This window comes from Leucoraja erinacea, chromosome 8, assembly GCF_028641065.1.
Source record: "Leucoraja erinacea ecotype New England chromosome 8, Leri_hhj_1, whole genome shotgun sequence".
In the NCBI taxonomy this organism is placed as follows: domain Eukaryota; kingdom Metazoa; phylum Chordata; class Chondrichthyes; order Rajiformes; family Rajidae; genus Leucoraja; species Leucoraja erinaceus.
Window position 1 is genome coordinate 4,548,661 of NC_073384.1, and position 26,025 is coordinate 4,574,685.

At 46.6% G+C, this 26,025-nt stretch overlaps 1 protein-coding gene across 1 annotated transcript in view; it reads right to left on the minus strand.

The window, feature by feature from the left end:
• Positions 1–26,025, minus strand: part of macrod2 (mono-ADP ribosylhydrolase 2) — a 1,271,393-nt gene that overhangs the window by 888,205 nt on the left and 357,163 nt on the right. Inside the window, exon 6 of the mRNA XM_055638840.1 lies at positions 20,931–21,047. Coding sequence (XP_055494815.1) covers positions 20,931–21,047 — 117 coding nt within the window. The remainder of the gene's footprint in view (positions 1–20,930; positions 21,048–26,025) is intronic.

A 26,025-nucleotide genomic window follows, 5' to 3' on the forward strand; every position in this document is an offset into this window, starting at 1 on the left:
CTATCCAAGTCACCCTGCAGTCTCCTAGCATCCTCCTCACAGCATATAGGCAGTAGAGGATAATGTGGGGTGATATAGACCAATGTCACCCCCACAGGTGATCGATGGCTAGCCTGGGCCGAAGGGCCTGTTTCCATGTAGTTCCGATAAACTAAGCTAAATTTTAACGTGGAGAATGTTTCAAAGACACAAATGCTGCAAGTGGTGTTATTAAACAGTCGGCCGTGAGAGGTTTCTTGAGAGTCTACCATCATTCAAGCGCAATTTAATTCTTAGGATTAATCTTTCAAGCCTACTTTGAACGTATTGACAAAAGGCTGTCTTACAGTTTCAGAATATAACCAAAGGCAAAAAAGCATCTTTGTTTTTTCTAAAATTTAATGTACATACTGCCTGCCCTGCAATGCTGCACAAAACTGACCTTGGATATTATAGTCTAACCAATAAACACACCCCCGCTCAGTCCGCCTGGACCTACCTGATCTCCCGGTTGCCAAACACATTAATTCTCCTTCCCATTCCCACACTGACCTTTCTGTCCTAGGCCTCCTCCATTGTCAGAGAGAGACTAAATGCAATTTGGAAGAACAGCAGCTCATATTTAGTTTGCCCAGCTAACAACCCAGGGGTATGATCATTGATTTCTCTAACTTCAAGTAACCCCTGCATTCCCTCTCCCTCCATCCCTCCCCCTCGCAAGTTGTACCAGCATCTCATTCTCACCCAGCAAACAGCTAACAACGGCCCGTTTCCTTTATCATCACTAATTTTTTGCGCATCTTTCATTCATTTGTTCTATGTCTCATTCTCAGTTTAAGGATAAGGGGGAAATCTTTTAGGACCGAGATGAGAAAAACATTTTTCACACGGAGAGTGGTGAATCTCTGGAATTCTCTGCCACAGAAGGTAGTTGAGGCCAGTCATTGGCTATATTTAAGAGGGAGTTCGATGTGGCCCTTGTGGCTAAAGGGATCAGGGGGTATGGAGAGAGGTAGGGATGGGATACTGAGTTGGATGATCAGCCATGATCATATTGAATGGCGGTGCAGGCTCGAAGGGCCGAATGGCCTACTCCTGCACCTATTTTTCCTGTTTCTATGTATCTATGTCTCTCTCCATCACCGTCTATATCTCTCGCTTCCCTTTCCCCCAACTCTCAGTCTGAAGAAGGGTCTCGACCCACAACGTCAACCATTCCTTCTCTCCAGAGATGTTGCCTGTCCCGCTGAGTTACTCCAGCACTTTGTGTCTATCTTCAACATAATGCAACCATACATTTCTTCTCCGGAAGACAAAAATGCTGGAGAAACTCAGCGGGTGAGGCAGCATCTATGGAGCTTTTCTTCTCTCTCTGTCTCCCGCACCCACACTTCCTAGACAAGGAAGCAAAAGTCAGAATTGAAGATTACGTGTATAACAAATGTAACTGCATAAAATTAAATAGTCAATGCTCATAAACATTACAAAATATCATTAAACGCGCTGGAACCAGCTAAGTTTGCAAGCTATTTTTATTACACTCTGACACACTGAGTTCGCTAATGATCAGAGCTATGTACCGAATCCAAAGACGTACAGGTTTGTGTGCTAATTGGCTTGGTAGAATTGTAAACTGTCCCTAGTGTGTGTAGGATAGTGTAGTGTACGGGGATCGCTGGTCGGCGCGGGCTCGGTGGGCCGAAAGGCCATGTTTCTGCGCTGTATCTCTAAACTAAACCAAATTGGGGAAACTACTAATAGACACAACAAGCTGGAGTAACTCAGCGGGTCAGACAGCATCTCTGCAGAAAAGGAATGGGTGACGTTTCGGGTCGAGACCCTTCTCCAGATAATAATAGTTCCTTGTTAAGAAATAGGACAAACTTGTACGCATGATTTTCAGATGTTTAGACACTTTGTGCTGGCACTTAAAGCAGCAACTGGTTCACCAATTACCATTTTATTTACTGAAGATATTCGTCGGATTATTTTTTAATGTAATTTATTTTAAATAGTCCCATCGCCATTGTAATGAAAGTAGGAGAAAATTGCTGGAGTAACTCAGCGGGACGGCAGCATCTCTGGAGAGAAGGCATGGGTGAAGTTTCGGGTCGAGACCTGTCTTCAATGTGTGTGGGTGTCAGGGGCATGGAGAGAAGGCAGGTGAATGGGGTTGAGAAGGAGAGATAGATCACCCATGATTGAATGGCGGTGTAGACTTGATGGGCCGAATGGCCTAATTCTGCTCCTAGAACCTATGAACATAAATTACCAAGTCGTACGGGATTTGAGATTGTTTTAGCTAAATGATTGTGTCAACATCATGTGTATCATATTTTTGGAAGACATTTGTGGCATATACAAGATTATCTTTTGTTTCCCTTTGGAACTTACCTTCATTTAAATCTTGCTCAAATTAAGACAATTGGTTTTGGTCATTGCAACAAACACCAATTTACTTGCATCCAACTTCACAACGCCGCCAAAGAAACTGTCTAACAGCAGAGAGAGACAGATTTCCTCATTTGGTCTGTAACATTTGGTCTCCATAATACTGTGTCCTTCCAACCCTGCCTCAGCTCATCTACTGCTGAAACGTGCTCTCAGGGGAACGTGGAGAGATGGCCTTTCGGGTCGGGACCCTTCTTCAGACTGTCCCCTCCCAATGAGCTTGTATCAACCAGGATGGAATGGTGGATTAGACTCCATGGCCCGAATGGTCTAATCCTGCTCTACGATTTATAGACACAAAAAGCTGGAGTGACTCAGCGGGACAAGCAGCATCTGTGGAGAGATGGAATGTGTGACGTTTCGGGTCGAGACCCTTCCTCAACTTCTCTCCAGGGGTGCTGCCTGTCCCGCTGAGTTACTCCAGCATTTTGCGTCTATCTTCGATTTAAACCATCATCTGCAGTTCTTTCCTACACTTATGGACTTATCTCCCTTCCCTCTTTTACAATGTTCCTTAAAAGTAGCTCTGTCAAAATTTACGTTCTACCCATAAATCAATGTTGAATTTTGTATGCTTACACTTTCATGAAGCACCTTGGGACATTTTGCTGTGTTATAAGTGGTTGGCGTTATGAAAAAAATCTTAGCCCAAGCAATAAGATGCTTATTACAAACTAAAGACGGTTCTCGACCCGATACGTCTCCCGTTCCTTCTCTTCAGAGATGCTGCCTGTCCCGCTGAGTTACTCCAGCATTTTCAGACAATAGACAATAGGTGCAGGAGTAGGCCATTCGGCCTTTCGAGCCTGCACCTCCATTCAATGTGATCATGGCTGATCATCCCCAATCAGTACCCCGTTCCTGCCTTCTCCCCATATCCCCTGACTCCTCTATCTTTAAGAGCCCTATCTAGCTCTCTCTTGAAAGCATCCAGAGAACCTGCCTCCACTGCCCTCCGCGGCAGAGAATTCCACACTCACCACTCTGTGAGAAAAAGTGTTTCCTCGTCTCCGTTCTAAATGGCTTCCGCCTTATTCTTATTCTTTTCCTTCCTCATTCATAGAAACATAGAAACATAGAAATTAGGTGCAGGAGTAGGCCATTCGGCCCTTCGAGCCTGCACCGCCATTCAATATGATCATGGCTGATCATCCAACTCAGTATCCCGTACCTGCCTTCTCTCCATACCCCGATCCCCTTAGCCACAAGGGCCACATCTAACTCCCTCTTAAATATAGCCAATGAACTGGCCTCAACTACCCTCTGTGGCAGAGAGTTCCAGAGATTCACCACTCTCTGTGTGAAAAAAGTTCTTCTCATCTCGGTTTTAAAGGATTTCCCCCTTATCCTTAAGCTGTGACCCCTTGTCCTGGACTTCCCCAACATCGGGAACAATCTTCCTCCATCTAGCCTGTCCAACCCCTTAAGAATTTTGTAAGTTTCTATAAGATCCCCTCTCAATCTCCTAAATTCTAGAGAGTATAAACCAAGTCTATCCAGTCTATTCGTTTGCGTCGATCTTTGGTTCCTTCCTCCCCAATAAATAAATGATTTAATTTTAAAATAAAACTATCTCTTTGTGCCAGGAGTCCCATGTTGTTGAATTCCCCTCGATGTCGGCCGTCCTAGCTCCATGCCCGTGTGTTCACCTTGCGGAGTTATCAACCAGATTTCTGATTTATGGGACCCATTTGGAAGGCGGCGGAAAGTTTCGCTCAGGTGGGCACGTCACCTCATTACCACCGCGATAATAAATGTTTGGAAGCAAAACTATCCTTAATCCCTGCGTTACTCTCAACCGTGAAGCTCTGTTGATTAATGGCCAGCATTATGTGCAGATCAACATGCAACTCACCTCTCTCTAACCATTTGCAGTGAATGAAAAACCCTTGCAAAACAATCAAGCCCGTGCTAATCAGTCGCACAGTGGCTCTTTTAGTGCCTGTGGCACTCAATGGATATTTCCTTCGGTCCATAGATGCTGCTGCACCCAGTGTTTAAGAGGGAACTGCAGATGCTGGAGAATCGAAGGTTACACAGAAAAGCTGGAGAAACTCAGCGGGTGCAGCAGCATCTATGGAGCGAAGGAAATAGGCAACGTTTCGGGCCGAAACCCTTCTTCAGACTGATCGGGGGTGGGGGTGGGTGGGGACAAGAAAGGGAAAAGGAGGAGTAGCCAGAAGGCTGGAGGGTGGGAGGAGACAGCAGGGGAGCTGAGGAAGGGGAGGAGACAGCAAGGACTAACAGAATTGGGAGAATTCGAGGTTCATGCCCCCGGGGTGCAGACTCCCCAAACGGAATATGAGGTGCTGTTCCTCCAATTTCCGGTGCTGCTCGCTGTGGCCATGCTGCACCCGCTGAGTTTCTCCAGCATTTTTGTGTACCTTCGATTTTCCAGCGTATGCAGTTCCTTCTTAAACACTCAATGGATATACCTACCGACTAAGGAACAAAAAACAATGGTAATGGGCCTGTCCCACTTAGGCGATTTTTAGGCGACTGTCATTGTCGTAGCAGGTCGCTGAATATCCAGCGACCTGTGGAATTCTCTGCCTCAGAGGGCGGTGGAGGCCGGTTCTCTGGATGCTTTCAAGAGAGAGCTAGATTTAAAAATAGCGGAGTCAGGGGATATGGGGAGAAGGCAGGAACGGGGTACTGATTGGGGATGATCAGACATGATCACATTGAATGGCGGTGCTGGCTCGAAGGGCCGAATGGCCAACTCCTGCACCTATTGTCTATTGTCTATTGTTTATTGACTGGACTAATGGGCCTGTCCCACTGAGGCGATTTTTTTAGGCGACTGCCGGTGAATACGGCACTGGAATTCACCGAAGTCAGTACCGCCGACAACCTACGTCACCTGGCGCCAATCTACGTTAACCTGGCGACAACCTACGACAGCGCCTACGTCAAGCTACGCTCATTGGCGTCAAACCCACTGTCGCCGAAAAATTTTCAACGTTGAAAATGCAGCGGCGACCAGAAAGACGTCACGACTCGTTGGGCGACTGAGGAGACGACTCACGACCGTACGGGCGATACCCCGGCGACCATGTGGCAACAGCCTAGTCGCCTGTAGTCGCCTATAAAATCGCCAAAGTGGGACAGGCCCCTAAAGACTGGGAAAAAAAATCTGCAGTTTCCAAATGAATCTTTGCTGGGCAACTCAAACACCCAGGGACAAAGGAGATTATAAAATGCAGTGAACACTACCTGGTCCATGTGTAGGAAGGAACTGCAGATGCTGGTTTAAACCGAAGATAGACACAAAAAGCTGGAGTCACTCAGGCAGCATCTCTAGGGGGAAGGAATGGGTGACGTTTCGGGTCGAGGCCATTCTTCAGACTTCTTGATGCATCACAGGTGCTGAACTCCCACTATCTATAGTGGATCTACAAGAGGCACTGTCTCAAAAAGGCAGCCAGCATCAACAAGGGGTCACAAGACCCTGGCCACACACTCACCTCATTCCTGGCTCCAGGAAGAATTTATAGGAGTCCGAAAACGGTGACGTCCAGGTTCAGGAACAGCTTCTTCCCGACAGCCATCAGGATATTGAACACTACGAACTCCGGTGCAACATAACTTTGAAAATAAATGGTTTCAGGACCTGGTGAGGGGTGTGGAAAGATACGAGGTAGGTATATCCCTTTTATCTTATTTTACTTTCTTATATCTTCTGTTCTCTATTTTTCTCTTTCCTTTTTCTTTGGTTCTCTTTTTATAGAATAGAATAGTTTCTTTATTGTCATTGTAACATGAACCATGTACAACGAAATTTAAAAATGTCAGCCAGTCAGTGCACCAGTCAGTGCACCATTTATCTCTTTTTATCTATCTCTTTTCGGTGTTTTACGTTTCTACGGGTCTCTCTTGATCACTCTTTCACGCACTTACTATCCTATCTAACTCTCTCTACGTTCCTTCTTTTTAAAGTTTAAAATAAGAAGGGGTGCAGGAAATGTATTGTGTTATTTTTGGCTTAGGTCACTGTAATGTACATTACGTCTAATAAATAAAATATTTTTAAAAAAGAACACTACGAACTCCAACTAAACTCCAAATGACAACCTGCCCGACTGCACTCGCGACTTTGGGCTTTGTTTTACTTTTGCACTATATTATTTTTATTTGTAGATTGAACTTTTCTTGTCGAGTTATCATATTATCTGTCGCATACCGTGTTTATAAACCTCTTAAGCTGCTACTGCAGGTACGAATTTAATTGTTTCTTTTCATATGACGATAAAAAAGCTCTTGGCTCTATCTCCCGACTCTGAAGAAAGGAGTCTGATGTGCATTTGTGGCCCTCCAATGTAATGGCTTCACATTTAGTGACCATGCCGTTAGCTGCCAAGATCTAACTCACGAGAAAGGTCCTGGAGTAACTCAGCGGGTCAGGCAGCATCTCTGGAGACCATGGATAGGTGACGTTTCGGGTTGGGACAAAGAGTCTGAAGAAGGGTTCCAACAAGAAATGTCACGTACCCACATGCCCATCTGTATACATTGGGTATGCACGCAAAGAATCTCACGGTGCCTACTCACATGTGACAATAACGCCTTCCATTCAATTCTCCAGAGATACTGCCTGACCTGCTGAGTTACTCCAGAACTTTGTGTCTTTTTCCAAGAGTCTGCTTATTAAGGAAGAATATTTTCAGATCTAATAGTATGTATATATATATATTTGTCAAATAATAGATATGGGACAGGGTTAAAGGTCTTCCAGTTTTCATCCTTTTAGTGGCAGCACAATGGGGCAGCGGTAGAGTTGCTGCCTCACAGCGCCAGAGACCCAGGTTGGATCCTGACTGCGGGTGCTGTCTGTACGGAGTTTGTACGTTCTCCCCGTGACCTGCGTGGGTTTTCTCCAGGATCTCCGCATTCCACCCACACTCCAAAGACGTACAGGTTTGCAGGCTAATTGGCTTCTGTAAATTGTAACTTGTCCCTGGCGTGTGTAGGATAGTGTTAGTGTGCGTGGAGGATCCCGACCCGACACTTTGCCTGTCTGTGTTCTCCATAGATGCTGCCTGACCTGCTGAGTTACGCCAGAACTTTGTGTTCCTCCTTGAGGTCATACATTGGGCAGAAGGGAGGGCCTGTATTCATGCTGTATGACTCTGTGCCGCCTTATTTCTTATGTGCTCTGTTGTCAAATGTTCCTTCGTAATGATCTTGTAAGAGCATTTTCGGATGAAGTAGGCTCCCCTTCGGTCATGGCTGACCATGGGTGATGCATCCTAGTTTGCAGGTGATGTGTGGTCAGATGCAAGCCTGGGCAATGTCACATGGAGGACAGGCTGTTGCCCATGCAGCACGTCCCCCGCTCTCCACGTCGCTGATCGATCCAAAGGAACAGCAGGGCCGTCGCAGGAGCTGCCAGAGCGAGGTTGTAGACAACGACGAACTGCCTTAGGGAGCTCCGACTCCGGATTTTCTTCAGGTTTACTCCTGGAGCCTTTTCCATGACTGGATATGGCCACATGGCAGTGGAGGTTTTAAATCGGAGTTTTCCCTCTCTTAGATGGACTGCCTTCCCAGGCTGACGAGCCCCATCTGCCTGAGATGGTGGGTGCGGTCTACAGCACCTGCCCACTTTCAGATGTAATGCAATGTTAAGCATACAATATGTATGCAAGTTGTTACTGCTGCAATGCTCTTGTGCTTAATTTCAAATGTCCTTTGACAAATGACCAATAATGAATTGCTGGCATGCACTGTGCTCTGCACTCCTCGAAAATAGAAAATGAACACATGCATTATTCAATTTAATCTTTTGTGTAAACATTAGTTTAAATTAGAGATCTGTTCTGGAGCTGCAGAAGCTAAGCAGATCTTGGTGGCTGTTGCTGCAAAAATCAAATTACAGACAAATATTGTGGATAATTATCCTCCGCCTTAATGGTTTTTAATGCCCCAAATATATCAGCAGCCGCATCTAATCAGCAGTAAAATGTGTAGGGAGGAACCGCAGATGCTGGTATAGTCAAGGGAGAGGGAATCTGGAGATATGGAAGCGTAATGGGCCTGTCCCACTTAGGCGACCTTTTAGACGACTGCAGGAGACTATGCGGTCGCCACATGTTCACGGGTAGTTGCCGGGGAGTCGCCTTCATAGCAACATAGACATAGACAATAGGTGCAGGAGTAGGCCATTCGGCCCTTCGAGCCTGCACCGCCATTCAATATGATCATGGCTGATCATCCAACTCAGTATCCCATCCCTGCCTTCTCTCCATACCCCCTGATCCATTTAGCCACAAGGGCCACATCTAACTCTTAAACATAGCCAATGAACTGTGGCCTCAACTACCTTCTGTGGCAGAGAATTCCACAGATTCACCACTCTCTGTGTGAAAAATGTTTTTCTCATCTCGGTCCTAAAAGATTTCCCCCTTCTCCTTAAACTGTGTGACCCCTTGTTCTGGACTTCCCCAACATCGGGAACAATCTTCCTGCATCTAGCCTGTCCAACCCCTTAAGAAATTTGTAAGTTTCTATAAGATTCATGGTCGTGAAGAGTTCCCGCATTCTCGCAACTAGTCGCGGCCTCATTATGGTCGCCGCGAATTTTTCAACGTTGAGAAATTGGCGGCGACCGTAACAAAGCCGCCATGGAGAGTAGCGAGAATTCACGTGCCATAGGTGGGTCGCCAGGAGGTCCTAGTGGGTTACCGGGAGGTCGAAGGTTCCCGTGGGTTGTAGCTGATGCTGACCGGTGAATTTCTTCGGCTCAGTGGGAAAAAAAAACGTAAGCAGTCGTTTTCAGAACCGAGGATAACCGACCGGTAATGTTAAATGTCCGCCGAGCTTCACAGTCGTGTATCTCTGGCTTCTTAAAAGTTGCCTGGCTTCTTAAAAGTTGTCTCCACTCCTTCTACCCCCTTCTCCCCCTACCCCCTTCTCTCCCCCTCTTTTAAAGGACTTACCGTACACTGTGCTTTAGCCGTCTTAATTACAGCTGCCCAAGTGAAATATGAGGTGCTGTTCCTCCAATTAGGGCTGGGCCTCACTCTGACAACGGAGGAGGCCCAGGACAGAAAGGTCGGTGCAGGAATGGGAGGGGGAGTTAAAATGCCGAGCAACTGGGAGATCAGGTAGGTTAAGGCAGACATTATATCCTTATGACACCAAATCACTGACTCCCCGAATGAAGTTTCGACACAGAAAGATGATTGCATTTATGTGTAGGTATTATCGGATCTGTTTGGATCGCATGCAAAACAAAGCTTTTCCCTGTATCTCAGACCTCGTGACATTAATAAACCTAATCCTGGAATTTCAAAGAAGGAGGCAGCCCAGACCATCACACAAACCAACCTCCCTTCAGAGTGAGGCCCAGCACAAATTGGGGGAACAGCACCTCATATTCCGCTTGGGCTGCTTACACCCCAGCGGTATGAACATTGACTTCTCTAACTTCAGATAACCCTTGCTTTCCCTCTCCCTCCATCCCCTCCCCCTTCCCAGTTCTCCCACCAGTCTTACTGTATCTGCCTACATTCTCTCTTTATCCCGCCCCCTCCCCTGGCATCAGTCTGAAGAAGGGTCTTGACCCAAAACGTCGCCCATTCCTTCTCTCCAGAGATGCTGCCTCAACCGCTGAGTTACTCCAGCATTGTGTGTCTACCTTCCTTCCATTGGCTACATTTACACCTTACACTGCCTCGGCAAGGCCAGCAGCATAATCAAGGCGATCGTTTCGCCGAACACCTCCGCTCGGTCCGCAATAACCAAGCTGACCTCCCGGTGGCTCAGCACTTCAACTCCCCCTCCCACTCCGTCTCCGACCTCTCTGTCCTGGGTCTCCTCCATGGCCACAGCGAGCAGCACCGGAAATTGGAGGAACAGCACCTCATATTCCGTTTGGGGAGTCTGCACCCCGGGGGCATGAACATCGAATTCTCCCAATTTTGTTAGTCCTTGCTGTCTCCTCCCCTTCCTCAGCCCCCCTGCTGTCTCCTCCCATCCCCCAGCCTTCGGGCTCCTCCTCCTTTTCCCTTTCTTGTCCCCACCCACCCCCGCCCCCGATCAGTCTGAAGAAGGGTTTCGGCCCGAAACGTTGCCTATTTCCTTCGCTCCATAGATGCTGCTGCACCCGCTGAGTTTCTCCAGCTTTTTTTGTGTAACCAGCATAATCAAGGATGTTGGACCCTGGCCACTCCCTCTTCTCGCCTCTCCCATCGGGTAAAAGGTACAGAAGTGTGAAAACGCACACCTCCAGATTCAGGGACAGTTTCGTCCCAGCTGTTATCAAGACAACTGAACCATCCTACCATGACTAGAGAGTGGAGAACTGCTATCTTCCTCATTTGGAGACCCTCGGACTATTTAAGATCAGGCTTTACTGGCTGTATCTTGCATTAAACATTATTCCGTTATCATGTACACTGTGAACGGCTCGGATGTAATCATGCATTGTCTATCCGCTGGCTGGTTAGCACGCAGCAAAAACCTTCCACTGTACCTCTGTACACGTGACAATGAGTGACTAATGACTAAAGATGGTTACTCAGCGGGTCACACAGCATCTCTGGGGAAAAGGAATAGGTTAAGTTTCGGGTCGAGACCCTTCCTCAGACTAAATCTAGGCTCAGCAATGATGGACATGGGTCTATGGTCTATAGACACACTGAACGTTTATCTCCCGTTCTGTATTATGTTTACATATTCTGTTACGCTGCAGCAAGCAAGAATTTCATTGTCCTATCTGGGACACATGACTATAAAACTCTCTTGACTCTTGACTTGGCTCTTGACTGCACAACTACATACCTGCAATGACCACAGCAGGATCACTGATGCCCTTCACAGAGAAAAAAAACAGAGGGGTATAGATAGTAGAAACATGACAGTAACAGTAATAAACTTAAATGAAAAATGTCAAAATCAGACTCATTCTGCCCTTCTTTTTCAGAGATTTGATTACTTTTTTCAAAATATTTTGAGACCATTTACCTTCTTCTGCCTTTGCTCTCCTAGCCTAGTGGGCGATTCTAGGACTAGAGGCAAGGACATTCTTTTCGGTAGGAGATTAGAAGGAATTTCTTTAGTCAGAGGGTGGTGAATCTGTGGAATTCTTTGCCACAGAAGGCTGTGGAGGCCACGTCAGTGGACATTTTTAAAGCAGAGATGGATAGATTTTTGATTAGTACGGGTGTCAGGGGTTATGGGAAGAAGGCAGGAGAATGGGGTTAGGAGGGAGAGATAGATCAGCCATGATTGAATGGCGGAGTAGACTCGATGGGCCGAATGGCCCAATTCTGCTCCTATTACTTATGAACATGATCATTTGACCATATTTACCATTTAACCGAATCAATCTCATTCTAAAAATTCCCGTGTACAAATGCTTTATTATAAAACGATCGGTTTTGCATTTTTCCTTGGCTTCAGAATAAACTATTCTCAACAGTTCAAGCAGTGAGATATTAGGTAGGCACACAATAAAACAAATGAAGAAAAAAAGGAACTAACTTGTACTCACATAATTTTACGATGTATAGACAGACACTTTGTGCCGGAACCTACCTTGTCCACCAATCACAGTTTAATTTGTTGAAGATTTTTGTTTGGATTATTTTTTTAATGTAATTAATGTTAAATTGTCCTATCGCCATTGTAATGAATATAGGAGACATTTTATAGATTTTTATTTTGGGCACCATTTTGAGTGCAAAGAGAGTGCTTTTTATATGACGGCTATTACTAGGAATTAAAACATGCACAAAATGTGTATCAAAGGGTCTACAAAGACCCCCATTTCCATTTAAGAGACCATTCGTTGTGAAAATTATATGCATAGATGTGATGAAGGCACATATCAATGTGATGCTATATAGACACATGGATATGCAGCAAATTGAGTGCTATGGGTCATATGTTGGCAGAGGATTTGTTTAACCTTCGTTATTTACTTATTTAGTTTAGTCTATTGTCAAGTGTACCGAGGTACAGTGAAAAGCTTTCGTTGCAGTCATAGAAACATAGAAACGTAGAAAATAGGTGCAGGAGGAAGCCATTCGGCCCTTCGATCCAGCACCGCTATTCATTGTGATCATGGCTGATCGTCCCCTATCAATAACCCATGCCTGCCCTCTCCCCATATCCCTTGACTACACTAGCCCCTAGAGCTCTATCTAACTCTCTCTTAAATCCATCCAGTGACTTGGCCTCCACTGCCCTCTGTAGCAGGGAATTTCATAAATTCCATACATTCACAACTCTCTGGGTGAAAAAGTTTTTTTCTCACCTCAGTCTTAAATGACCTCCCCTTTATTCTAAGATGACCTTAAATGACCTCCCCTTTGTTCAGTCAGTGGAAAGACAATACATGATTACAATCAGGCCATTTACATGATAAGGGAATAACGTTTGGTGCAAGGTAAAGCCACCAAAGTCCGATCGAGGATAGTCCAAGTGTTTAAGAAAGAACAGCAGATGCTGGAATAATCGAAGGTAGACAAAAAGCTGGAGAAACTCAGCAGGTGTGGCAGCATCTATGGAGCGAAGGAACGGGTGACGTTTCGGGTCGAGACCCTTCTTCAGACTGATGCCTACCACAACCAGAGAGCAGTCCTGAACCCTAAGGGTCACCAATGAGGGAGATGGTAGTTCAGGACTGCTCTCTGGTTGTGGTAGGCATCACGTTCAATAAGCTAGACTAAACTAAGAACGGACATTGTGGGCCGAAGGTCCTTTTCCTGTACTGAACTGTCCTCTGTGTTCACTGAGAAAATCTTTAGTAGGAGTTTGCAGACGTAAATGTTAACCTGGATTGTTGCCGTTGATTTACGGCAGGGTTATTGATGGCACACAACGCGCTCCTTATAAACGGAGCTATTTAAATAACAGAGGTTTTGGAAGGAAACAAAAAACGGTGCATGGTAACGATTGCAGAGTCAAATTTCAAATTCCAGCTGGCCCAGAATGCGGCTTCTGACAACACTTGGAATCGCGAAGTTAGAAACGTTTTTATGCTTCAAAACTCAAATTAAACCGGAGTAGAACCCCACCTGGAAGTGTAATGAGACAGAGAAAGAATAAAATCCAAGAATTATTTTGCTATCACCACAGGATCACAACCTTGGGAATCAATTTATTGTTGCAGAAAAAACAATTCACATTCCTGCCGTAAAAATGTTTTCGCGAAACGCCAATGAAAACGTCAATTTTAGTAACTTCTTGCACATTATTTTGATCAGCTCTGACTCTGGAAAGTAAACCAAGCCCAATCACATATTTTGAAGCAGGATTTCACCTTTCAACAAGGAAGTATTGCCCGAATATTGTTTGAGCCAGATACTTTACAAAAGGGGGGGGGGGGGGGGAAACGGTCTTGGATGTCAAAAAATGTGCCAACATCGTTAAGAATGCATGCTGACGGTCTCTTTAATGCACACAAATTAGTAATCAAGTCAAGTCAAGTCACTTTTATTTATATGGCATATTTAAAAAACAACTCTCGTTGGCCAGAGTGCTTTACAATGTGCCGTCTCATGTGACACCCAGCTCCATTGTGACAAATAATTGGAGACCTAATTGAAGGGGGAACAATCCCACTTGACCTGCCAGCATGGCTGAAGGGCCTGTCCCACTTGGCGATTTTTTCGGCGACTGCTGGCGTCATATCAGTGTCGCCAAAAGATTTTGAACATTTCAAAATCCAGCGGCGACAAAAAAAAATGTTGCGACACTTGAAAAAGAACGGCGCGCATCAATACGTCATCACGCCGCGTCACGCCGCTAATTTTTCGGTGACCTGATACGTCAGTCAATGATATCGGCAGTCGCCGAAAAAAAACGGCAAGTGGGACAGGCCCTTGAGGCGCTTCCTTTTTTATGTAGGCACTTGTTTCAAGTTCAAAACGCACTCTGATATCGTATGATATACGAGTCCAATTAAGTCTAATACACACCCTGTATTAGCTTCAGGGTCCAACAGCAACCTCTCATTCCACCTCTCCTCCCCTCTGCCCCCCCCCCCCCCCCCCCCCCCCCCCCCCCACCTGCTTCTCCCCTCCTCTCCCCCTTCTACTATCCTCCCTCTAACGGGGCACAGTAGCGCAGCGGTAGAGTTGCTGCCTCACAGCACCGGAGTCTTGGGTTCGATCCTGACTACGGGTGCTGTCTGTATGGAGTTTGTACGTTCTCCCCGTGACCGCGTGGGTTTTCCCCGAATGCTTCGGTTGCCGCCCAAACTCCGATGAAGTACAGAGGGTTGTAGGCTCATTGGCTTCGGTAAAATACACTGTAAATTGTTCAGGATAGTGTCGGTGTGCGGGGATTGCTAGTCGGCGCGGACTCGGTGGGCCGAAGGTCCTGTTTCCGCGCTGTATCGCTCGACTAAACTAAACTAATCCGACACTTCACATTCCCCAGACCTTTGCAACACCGTTTTCCTTTGTAACAACAAAAGGTTCGGGGTGTGGAGAGTAAGGCTAGCACAAGAGAATCACCATGTAAAATAATTAGCTCACGAGCAAAAAAAATCCTGACATTGCCTTTGGCAAAAATGAGAAAAACCATATTCTCTGCTTGATGGCAACAATGTTATCTGACAACTAAAAATAACAATCGAAGTTTGTTCTGAGTTATATCTGACACTCAGTCCAACAGGTCATCCCATTGCAACTCAAAGAGGAAAAACACCCTCATTAACATCGATGCCATCGCAGAGAAAACCCATCAATGTCTCCACTGTGGTGGGAGAATGTTGATGAACACGCTCTTGAACGTCTACAGGTGTACGGCAGAGAGCATATTGACTGGTTGGATCACAGCCAGGTTCAGCAGCTCGAATGCGCAGGAATGAAGGAGACTGATAAAAGTGGAGGACACTGCCTCGGGTTCTGGCCTCGCCACCATCGAAGGGATCAACAGGAGACTTTGCCTCATCAAGGACCCACACCACCCCGGCCACGCTCTCCTTATAGCCCTGTCCCACGGTACGAATTCGTTCCAACAGCTCTCCCAAGTGTTAAAAAAATCAAACTCGTGGTAAGCACGGAGAATGAACATCGCGGGTACGTCGGAGCTCGGGGATGTCTCTTAGCGGCTCGTAACGCTAACGGCAGGTACTCGGGAAGACTCGCTAATGGCAGGTAAGCACGGGAAGACTCGTGAAGATTTTTCAACATGTCCACGAGAGCCCCGAGTACCGACGAGCGGCCATTACCGTAAATCTCCGAGTTCGAATCAGGGCAAACTCGGGAGAGCTCTTGGAATGAACTCGTACAGTAGGACAGGGCTATTACACTCCTTCAATCGGGAAGACCCGTCGTGCCGCGCGGCAGAATACAGTCGTGCAGCAGCTGTCGTGCACCCTGTGGCAAGCCTGGCCCTCCCGCCGCGGAACCGCGAAACCCGCCGGAAGCCGCTGAGCTCGGACCCTGCTCGATCCCGAGGACTGGAGAGGAGCACGGAGGGAGTCGAGATGGCGCTGGACGCAAGAACAGAGGGTCGGTAAGCGAAACCGGGACCTCCAGAACCAGGGGCCACAGTTTAAGAATATGGAGTAAGCCATTTAGAACGGAGACGAGGAAACACTTTTTCTCACAGAGAGTGGTGAGTCTGTGGAATTTTCCGCCTCAGAGGGCGGTGGAGGCCGGTTCTCTGGATACTTTCAAGAGAGAGCTCAATAGGGCTCTTAAAGATAGCGGAGTCAGGGGATATGGGGAGAAGGCAGGAACGGGGTACTGATTGGGGATGATCAGCCATGATCACATTGAATGGCGGTGCTGGCTCAAAGGGCCGAATGGCCTACACCTGCACCTATTGTCTATTGTCTATTGACTTCCGCCACCTCAAGGTCGGCTGCGGGAGGCGACAAAGGCTGAAGGCCATTGGCCGGGCGAGGAGAGGGTCGACGGTTCGCTGAACGATGCGGACGGAGGCGACTGCTGGAGGCCCTGCTGCAGCCTGGGGCTCGCCTGGATCGGGCACCGCTCCAGAGCACCGAGCGGCGGGCCCGGACGCGGCCGGCCTGCAGTGGCACGGGACGGTGGAGGACAACTACAGTCTCGCTTGGACGACCCTGCAATCTTGCCAGGACAACGGCCCCGTCACGGCCAGCTGCAGCTTGGACTTTGAAAATGGCACGAAAGCTTGGCGACTTTTGTACATAGCCTCAGTGAGCTATTTCTCATTTGTACTTCATCTGGGATTGATCTTATGCATGGCAATAAATTACTGAACTGTATGCAAAAAAATAATTTCACTGCACCTTCGTGCATGTGATAATATAGAGCCATTGAACCACTGAGAAGAAGGCATAGGGTTTGGAAATTGTACTCAAGCGTCTTACTAAACAGGGGCAGGTTTAGATCATAAGATCATAAGAGATAGGAGTAAAATTAGGCCATTCGTCCCATCAAGTCTACTCCGCTATTCAATCATTGTTGATCTGCTATATCTCTCCCTCCTAACCCCATTCTCCTGCTTTCTCCACATAACCTCTGACTCCCGTACTAATCAATAATCTATCTATCTCTGCCTTAAATATATCCACTGACTTGGCCTCCACAGCCTTCTGTGACAAAGGATTCCACAGATTCACCAACCTCTGGCTAAAGAAATTCCTTTCCTTCTTAAATGACCGTCCTGGTAATTTCCTTCTTAAAAGAACGTCCTTTAATACTGATACCATGACCTCTGGTCCTAGATTTTCCCACAGGTGGAAACATCCTCTCCACATCCACTCTATCCAAGCCTTTTCTCTATTCCATACGTTTCAATGAGGTCCCCCCCCCCTTCATTCATCTAAACTCACAATGCTCCAAATTCGGCCAGACCAGCGCCTTATAGAGCCTCAGCATTACATCCCTGTTTTTGCATACAAGCCCTCTTGAAATAAATGCTAGCATTGCGTTTGCTTTCTTTACTATCAATTCGATTTGCAGATTAACTTTTTGGGAATCCTGCACCAGCACTCCCAAGTCCCTTTGTACCTCCGCTTTCTGGATTCTCTCCCCATTTATAAAATAGTCTACGCATTTATTCCTACTACCAAAATGCACGACTCCACACTTTGCTACACTATATTCCATCTGCCACTTCTCTGCCCACTCACCCAACCTGTCCAAGACCTTCTGCAGAGTCCCTGCATTCTCTACTCTACCTGCCCCTCCGCCTATTTTCGTATCATCCGCAAACCTGTCCACAAAGCCTTCAATCCCCTCGTCCAAATCATTAATATACAACATGAAGAGCAGCGGCCCCAACACCGAGCCCTGTGGAACTCCGCTAGTCACTGGCAGCCAACTGGAAAAAGCCCCCTTTATTGCCACGTTTGCCTTTTGCCATCCAGCCAACCTGCTATCCATGCTGGTTAGTATCTGCCCTTTGATACTGTGGGCTTTCATCTTCCTTAGCAGCCTCACGTGTGGCAACTTATTAAAGGCATTCTGAAAATCTAGGTATACAACATCTACTGACTCTCCTTTGTCTGTCCTGCTATTTACTTCTTCAAAGAATCCCAGCAATTTTTTGTCAGGCAAGCCCTCCCTTTCACAAAGCTATGCCTATTTTATCGTGTTTACAGAGCAGAGTTGACGTTACAATCATATCAGCCATGATCTTATTGAATGGCGGAAAAGGTTTGAGGGGCCTATTCCTGCTCCCAATTCAAATGTTCATTCATACGTTTGACTTATTATCGTTCATGTATTGAAAAAAGACACCCCCATCTCTGTTCAGAGACTGGATCTGGCAAAGAATATCATTATTTTATCTAATGACTGTAAATTGTCTTGAACTGCGCTAATGATAATGAGCGATCTAATTATAGGCAACAACTTCTTGCATTTTAATCGTGTCTTCAATGTGGCAAAACATCAGAAGTTACTTCATGAGTATTGTCAAATAAATATCTAACAAAGAATCATTTCACTGAGCATCTTAAGAGAGTAAACATCAGGGGGAATGGTGTCTTTAAGGGAGAATATTCTTCTACTTTGGAGCTAGGCCGCTGAAAGCACGGCTGAAAGTGGCGTCGAGATGAAAAAGTAGATGCTAGTTTAAGAAACAAGACACAAAGTGCTGGAGTAATTCAGTGGGTCAGACAGCATCTATTCGAGACATGAATAGGTGACATCTCATAGATTCATAAAGACATACAGCATAGAAACAGGCCCTTCAGCCCAACTTGCCCACAACGACCAACATGTCCCATATACACTATTCCCACCTGCCTGAATTTGGCCTATATCCCTTGAAACCTATCCTACCAATGTGCCCGTCTAAAAGTTTCTCAAACATTGCGATACTACATGCCTCAACTACCTCCTCCAGCAGCTCGATCCATACACCCATCACCTTTTGTGTAAAGAAGTTACCCCTCAGATCCTATTAATTCTATCCACCACTCACCTTAAATCTATGTCCTCTGGTTCTCGAATCCCCAACTCTGGGCAAGAGACTCTGTCCGATCTATATCTCCCACGATTTTGTACACCTTTATAAGATCACCCCTCATCCTCCTGCGTTCCAAGTGATAGAGTCCTAGCCTGCTCAACCTCTCCCTGTAGGTCAGGCCCTCGAGTCCTGGCAACATCCTCGTAAATCTTCCCTGCGCCCTTTCCAACTTGGCAACATTTCGGGTCAGGACCTTTCTTCAGACTGCTTGTAGTGGGGGGTGGGGTGGTGAGAGAAAGCTGAAAGGGGGCGGGGCAAATCCTGGCGAGTGATGGGTGGATATAGGTGAAGGTGGGGGGGGGGGAGGGGGTTTGCTTGGCATATGGTAGTCCCGCTCAAAACATGGTGGTAGAAGTGGAGGGCAGCAGGAATCACAGAGGGGGAGCAGTGAGAGAGGGTCTCACAAAACTCCCGACAGAGAGAGGAGAACAACAGTTTAGTTTTTAGTTCAGAGATTCAGCGCGGAAACAAGTCCTTCGAAGCAACGAGCCCGCACCGACCAATGATCCCCGCACATTAACCCTTTCCTGCGCAAGGAACAGTTTTTACATTTATACCGAGTGGAATTCTCTGCCTCAGAGAGCGGTGGAGGCGGGTTCTCTGGATGCTTTTAAGAGAGAGCAAGATAGGGCTCTTAAAAATAGCGGAGTCAGGGGATATGGGGAGAAGGCAGGAACGGGGTACTAATTGGGGATGATCAGCCATGATCACATTGAATGGTGGTGCTGGCTCGAAGGGCCGAATGGCCTACTCTTGCACCTATTGTCTATTGTCTATTAACCTACTAACATGTACATTTTTGGAATGTGGGAGGAAACCGAAGTTCTCGGAGAAAGCCCACGCGGTCACGGGGAGAACGTAGAGACAAGCGCAAGATCGAACCCGGGTCTCTGGCGCTGTTAGCGCAGCAAGGCAGCAACTCTACCGCTGCGCCACCGTGCTGCCCTTTCAAAGTAGGCATACCCGGGTAGGTGTTACAGAGGACCAGGGAGCTGAGACCTCCGAGCTTCAACTAGCTGGAGGTGATTGTCTTTCCACTAACAAGGCTTTATCAAATACCATCCCCAACGCAGAGATCTTTTGAATTAAAACCCACTTTCCGGTTCGCCTTGCAGCCCAGGCACATGCTGGAAGAAGAAATGACAAGTCCAAATTACTATGCCATTGACACACTTTCCAATGTTCCGTTCAGGCACAATTCAGCTTCAGACGAGTTAAGTTTGTTCACATTCAGGGCTCATTCTTTGTGCTGAAAGAATGCTGACAAATAGGCCGCGTGGGTGGGCAAACTCTGTCACATGCCACTTAAATCATAATTAATGGCAAATCACTGTTTACCCCAGTCAGTTATGCAGTATTAGCTCCGGGGAAGCCTGGAACCAGAGATACTGTATCTGCACTGATAGATTTTAAATCACGGCGATAAATTTAAAACAGACGCCAGGGAAAGACAACTTCACCAATATCAACGAAGAGCTTTGAGTACAGCATGCACCTCCTTCCAGTAAAAGACCACCATCATGCCCCAGAGGCAGGTGGAGGTTTGTGACAATTACATATCCACAATACGCCAGAAACGTTCAACAAGTTACCACCGCACGACCAACATGTTTTACCGTTAATGGCAGCAACTGAGATACTGGCACGTGCATTGAAATGCCATTGGAAGGATAAATATTATCTTTTACATCAACGCCTAAAGGGGAAAAAAAAGCAACTTTGTTACATTGCAAACAAATGCGGCAATTTTTAAATGCCGTTCGACTAAAATGGAACAAGATGATCACATGGAGATTACTTCAACGAAGATTCACAAGAAATAATGGAAATTCGACGGTAAATTAAAACGGTCCATTGTAAACAACATTACACCTCGTTAGGAGTAGAAAGTTTTGAATGAATTAATTGTAGCTGGTGCATTCAAGGCAACGAGCCCAGCTTCTGTTCAAAGCGTATGTACAGTTCCACAGTAACAATGCCTGACTGCTTTGACAAAGCAGACAGTGGCTTCTCATCAAAGGCCGCAACAAAGACACTGCCAACAACGTTTTGAAAATGGGACAAAATGGAGCACTCACGTTTAGCCGGAAGGTCGTAGCCCAGTGTTATTTTGGCCTCGCCAGTGTTGCAGCCGTTCAGCTGGCGGCACGCCGACAACAACTTGGGTCCGGCAGCTCGGTGTATACAGCCATCAACTGAAAGCAAAGCATGGGAGGACACCGTCAGAAACTCATGCAGCTCTACTGATTTATTGCAGTCATTCATACTACAAGCAGAGGAAATAGGTGGGAAGGAACCACAGATGATGGTTTACACCGAAGGTAGACACAAAAGTGCTTGAGTAACTCTGCGGGTCAGGCAGCATCTCTGGAGAGAAGGGATGGGTAATGTTTCAGGTCGAGAGCATTCTTCAGACTGGCAAACTAAAGAGGCGTGGTTTACTTTCTTAATGTATATTGACATGACATTTTATGAGTTCTCAGCAATGTTATAAGGTCATGAGTGACAGGGAGTAGAATTAGGCCATTTGGCCCATCAAGTCTCCTCCTCCATTCAATCATGGGAAGTTGCATTAGGTTGCATTTCAATGCACAGTCAACCTCCAATAACCCAACATGGTTGATGGTGCTACATTAGTCAATCTACTAGACAATTGGATCTGATTTTTAATTCACTTTTCTCAGACGTTACTCGTGTTTGTATTACATTACACGGTGAACCAGTTAAGGTTTAATGGGAGGGCGGGAATTGGATCGCTGGTGAATTGGGAGGGAGCGTGGAAAGTGGGGGGCCTGGGGAATTGGACGGAAACATTGGGAGGCCCAGGCGTGCGGAAGGAATCCTGGAAAGCTGGGCTCCCCGAGGATTGGAAGGAAGAATGGGAACCAGAGCCCTGGTGAGTTGGCCAGGTGAGAAGAAACCAGACGATGACGTTGCCAGGACTAGAGGGTGTGAGCTATAGGGAGAGGTTGAGTAGGCTGGGTCTCTATTCCATGGGGCATAGGGGGATGAGGGGTGATCTTATAGAGGTGTACAAAATCATGAGAGGAATAGATCAGGTAGATCCACAGAGTCTTTTACCCAGAGTAGGTGAATCGAGGACCAGTGGACAAAGGTTAAAGGTGAAGGGGAAAAGATTTAATAGGAATCCGAGGGGTAACATTTTCACACAGTGGGTGTATGTAACAAGCTGCCAGAGGAGGTAGTTGAGGCTGGGACCATCCCAACGTTTAAGAAACAGTTGGACAGGTACATGGGTAGGACAGGTTTGGAGGGTTATGTACCAAGCGCAGGCAGGTGGGACTAGTGTAGCTGGTACATTGTTGGCTGGTGTGGGCGAGTTGGGCCGAAGGGCCTGTTTTCACACTGTATCACTCTATAACTGTATGGCCTGGTGATTTGGCAAGGCAAACAGGAACCAGACCCTGTGAGTTGGAAAGGAGCACAGGAAATATCACCTGCATGAGCCAAAAGCCAAAGCACTGGGATTTCCAAATGTAGAAACAAGGAACTTTGATTCCAGAACGTTTGGATCAGAGATTATCACAGTTTTACTGTAATCTAATGCTGCAAAACATCTCAATGAGAACCTTTAGCAAAAACAGTGCCTGAGTAACTTTCAAGTACGTTCAGTCCCAGAGTTGTTGGTAACTGTGATGTAAATGCTGCTGCCACCTTGAAACATTTGTACTCATCATAGACAATAGACACTAGGTGCAGGAGTAGGCCATTCGGCCCTTCGAGCCAGCACCACCATTCAATGTGATCATGGCTGATCATCTACAATCAGTAGCCCATTCCTGCCTTTTCCCCATATCCCCTGACTCCGCTATCTTTAAGAGCCCTATCTAGCTCTCTCTTGAATCTCATCAATGTGTAAATGCCAGTGCACTCTAGAGGCCAGGAGCACAAGCTGGGGAGTGTGTAGTCACAACAGGATCATACGGCAGACATTACAGTAACCACACACTACAGTCCACCACCCTCCAAATCAATCTGGTGTACCACAATTGCACAGGACAAACTGAACAACATGGATAGGAAAGGTTTAGTAAGTAAGTAAGTAAGTAAGTAAGTAAGTAATTTTTATTTATATAGCACTTTTAAATCAAATCACGTTGAAGCCAAAGTGCTTTACAGAGAAGAAATTAGATTTCCATAATCCATATAAAAGAAAAAAGAAAAAAGACACAGTACACTATAGGATGCAACATGAAACGTCCCCCCCACAGCAGAATCCTCTGTGAGGGAAGGCACCAAAATGTCCAGTACTCCTCCTCCTCATAGTCCACCCGAGGTCAGGGCCTATTTGTGGCCTCCGCAGCCAGTCCGATGTTTTCAGGCCCTCTTGCTGGAAAGCTGGGACTCCGGCGTCGGGTGAAACACTCCTCAGCGGCTTGGAAATGTCTGAAGCGGCCGCTCCCTCCTCGGAGACTGTGGTGCCCGAAGTCCTCAGGCCGCGCTGGTTTGAGCTCCAACTCTGGCGATCTCGATCCCAGGCTCCGCGGTATTTTAAATCCAGCGCCGCCTGCCCGCCCGCGGCTGTACGCCCGCAGTCGCAGCTCCTCGGGTGTTGGAGTCGGCGGTCCCCGCTATACTGCACGGCGACCCGGTAAGGCATCGCCCGCTCCATGTTGGTGAACCAGCTCTGTGCCGCCGCCGAAGCTGTGGTCCCGGCAGGAAACGCCGCTCCAGTTTGATGGTAGGCCGCACGGAGAGGACGAAGATGCGATTCGGAGGAAAACCACATCTCCGACCAGGTAGGACTGGGATTAATAGAGTTCACTCCCCCCACATAGAAAGATTAGACCTCCAAAATAAAAGTTTTAGACATTAAAAAGGGTGAAAAGACATACAAATGGCGCCCACTCCTGCACATCCGCCATTTAGAGAGGTATGGGCCAAACATGGGCAACGTGGAACTAGTGCAGACAAGTTGGGCTGAAGGGCTCGTTCACCATGCATGACACTCTGACTTTGTCAGGGGTTCCCAACCTTTTTGGTCCCCTTTACCCCTGGGAACTGTAATGGCGCATAACAATGTTATTTCACTTATTCATGAACAACTAATGATGAACAGATAACAAACACAGTCAGTCAATGAGAAAAAATATGTATAAATCCCGAATCAACAAATTTACCTCCTGGGTAGGTGAAATTTACCCCCCTGGTTGGGAACCCTTGGACTGTGTTCTTGTGTTTTATTTTTCACTGACAGCAAATTAGGAAAAAGAAAAGTTTAACTTTCAACAAATGTGTCCAACATTTTAGTGAGTGCAAAGATTAGAACATGCGTTTCAAGGTCAAAAGCTGAAATGCCATCACTAAATGTCAATAAATCACCATTTTAATCTGTTTAATGAGCCCGGTGTGTGGTGACGTTCTCTGAAGGCACTGCACAAATAGAACATTTTAGGGAGAAAGAGGCTATTAACCTGTATCGTGGTAAAGGACGCCAAGACGTACTCGAGCTATCTCTCACTTAACATCACATTTATAGAAGATAGACAATAGACAATAGGTGCAGGTGTAGGCCATTTGGCCCTTCGAGCCAGCACCGCCATTCAATGTGATCATGGCTGATCATCCCCAATCAGTACCCCGTTTCTTCCTTCTCCCCATATCCCCTGACTCCGCTATCTTTAAGAGCCCTATCTAGCTCTCTCTTGAAACCATCCAGAGAACCTGCTTCCACTGCCCTCTGAGGAAGAGAATTCCACACTCACCACTCTCTGTGAGAAAAAGTGTTTTCCTCGTCTCCGTTCTAAATGGCTTACTCCTTATTCTTAAACTGTGGCCCCCGGTTCTGGACTCCCCCAACATCGGGAACATGTTTCCTGCCTCTAGCGTGTCCAAACCCTTAACAATCTTATATGTTTCAAATAATTCAAATAAATCAATTTCAACGTTGATTTAAACAATAGCAGTCCACAGGTATCTAACGTGGCTATTGTAGAATCAAGGAACTGCAGGTGATGGTTTCACTAAAAAAGATGTATCGGGACAGGCATCATCCCTGGGTAGAAGGAATGGGTGACGTTTCGTGACAAGGTCCTTCTTCAGACTTCAGACTCTCAGTTCGGAGATGCTGCCTGTCCCGCTGAGTTACTCCAGCATTTTGTGTCTATCTTCAATGTAAACCAGCATCTGCAGTTCCTTCCTACAGCAAAGATGCATGTTCTCCCGAGAAGGGTTATGGGCCGGTCCCACTTGGAAGACCTAATCCACTAGTTTATAAGACCCTAGATGAGTTTTTAAAAATGTCAAGGTCGTGTTGACTCGCCAAAGTAAAAGACCTCCTACGACTATGTCTACGACCTCCTACGACCCCCCTCGACCTCAGTCTTCCACACCTAAGACCAACTACGACTAGCTACGAGCTACGCGACCTACTTGAGGCCACGAGTACGCGGAGATCACTCACGAGCATGAGGAAGAGTTACGAAGACCTCCTACCACCTCGTGGCGACCATGCTGTGAGTACGAGTCAAGGGCAAACTCGGCAGAGGTCGCCAATTAGGTCATGAAAGTGGGACAGAGGCTTTAGGAAGGAACCGCACATGCTGGTATATACCGAAGATAGACACAAAATGCTGGAGTAATTCAGCGATATAAGGCAAAAGGGTCTCAACCCAAAACATCACCGATTAATTTTCTGCAGGGATGCTGCCTGATCCGCTAAGTTATTCCAGCATTTTGTCAACGTTCTCCAGAGATTCTCATATGGTCATAAGGACAGAAGTGATATAGGAGCAGAAATAGCCCATCATGTCCACTCCTGCCTTGAAAATATCCGCTGACTTGGCCTCCACAGCCTTCTGTGGCAAAGAATTCCACAGATTCACCACCCTCTGACTAAAGAAATCTCTCCCCATCTCCTTCCTGAAAGTATGTTCTTTAATTCTGAGGCTGTGACCTCTAGTCCTAGACTCTCCCCGCTAGTGGAAACATCCTCTCCACATCCACTCTATCCAAGCCTTTCACTATTCTGAATGTTTCAATGAGGTTCCCCCTCATTCTTCTAAACACGGATTGAGAATAGTGTCGGGCAGCACAACGTGGAACAGGACAGCACAAAGAATAGGCCCTTCTGCCTACAATGTCTGTGTCGAACATGTTGCCAGGATAAAGGAAGATTGTTCCCGATGTTAGGGAAGTCCAGGACAAGGGGTC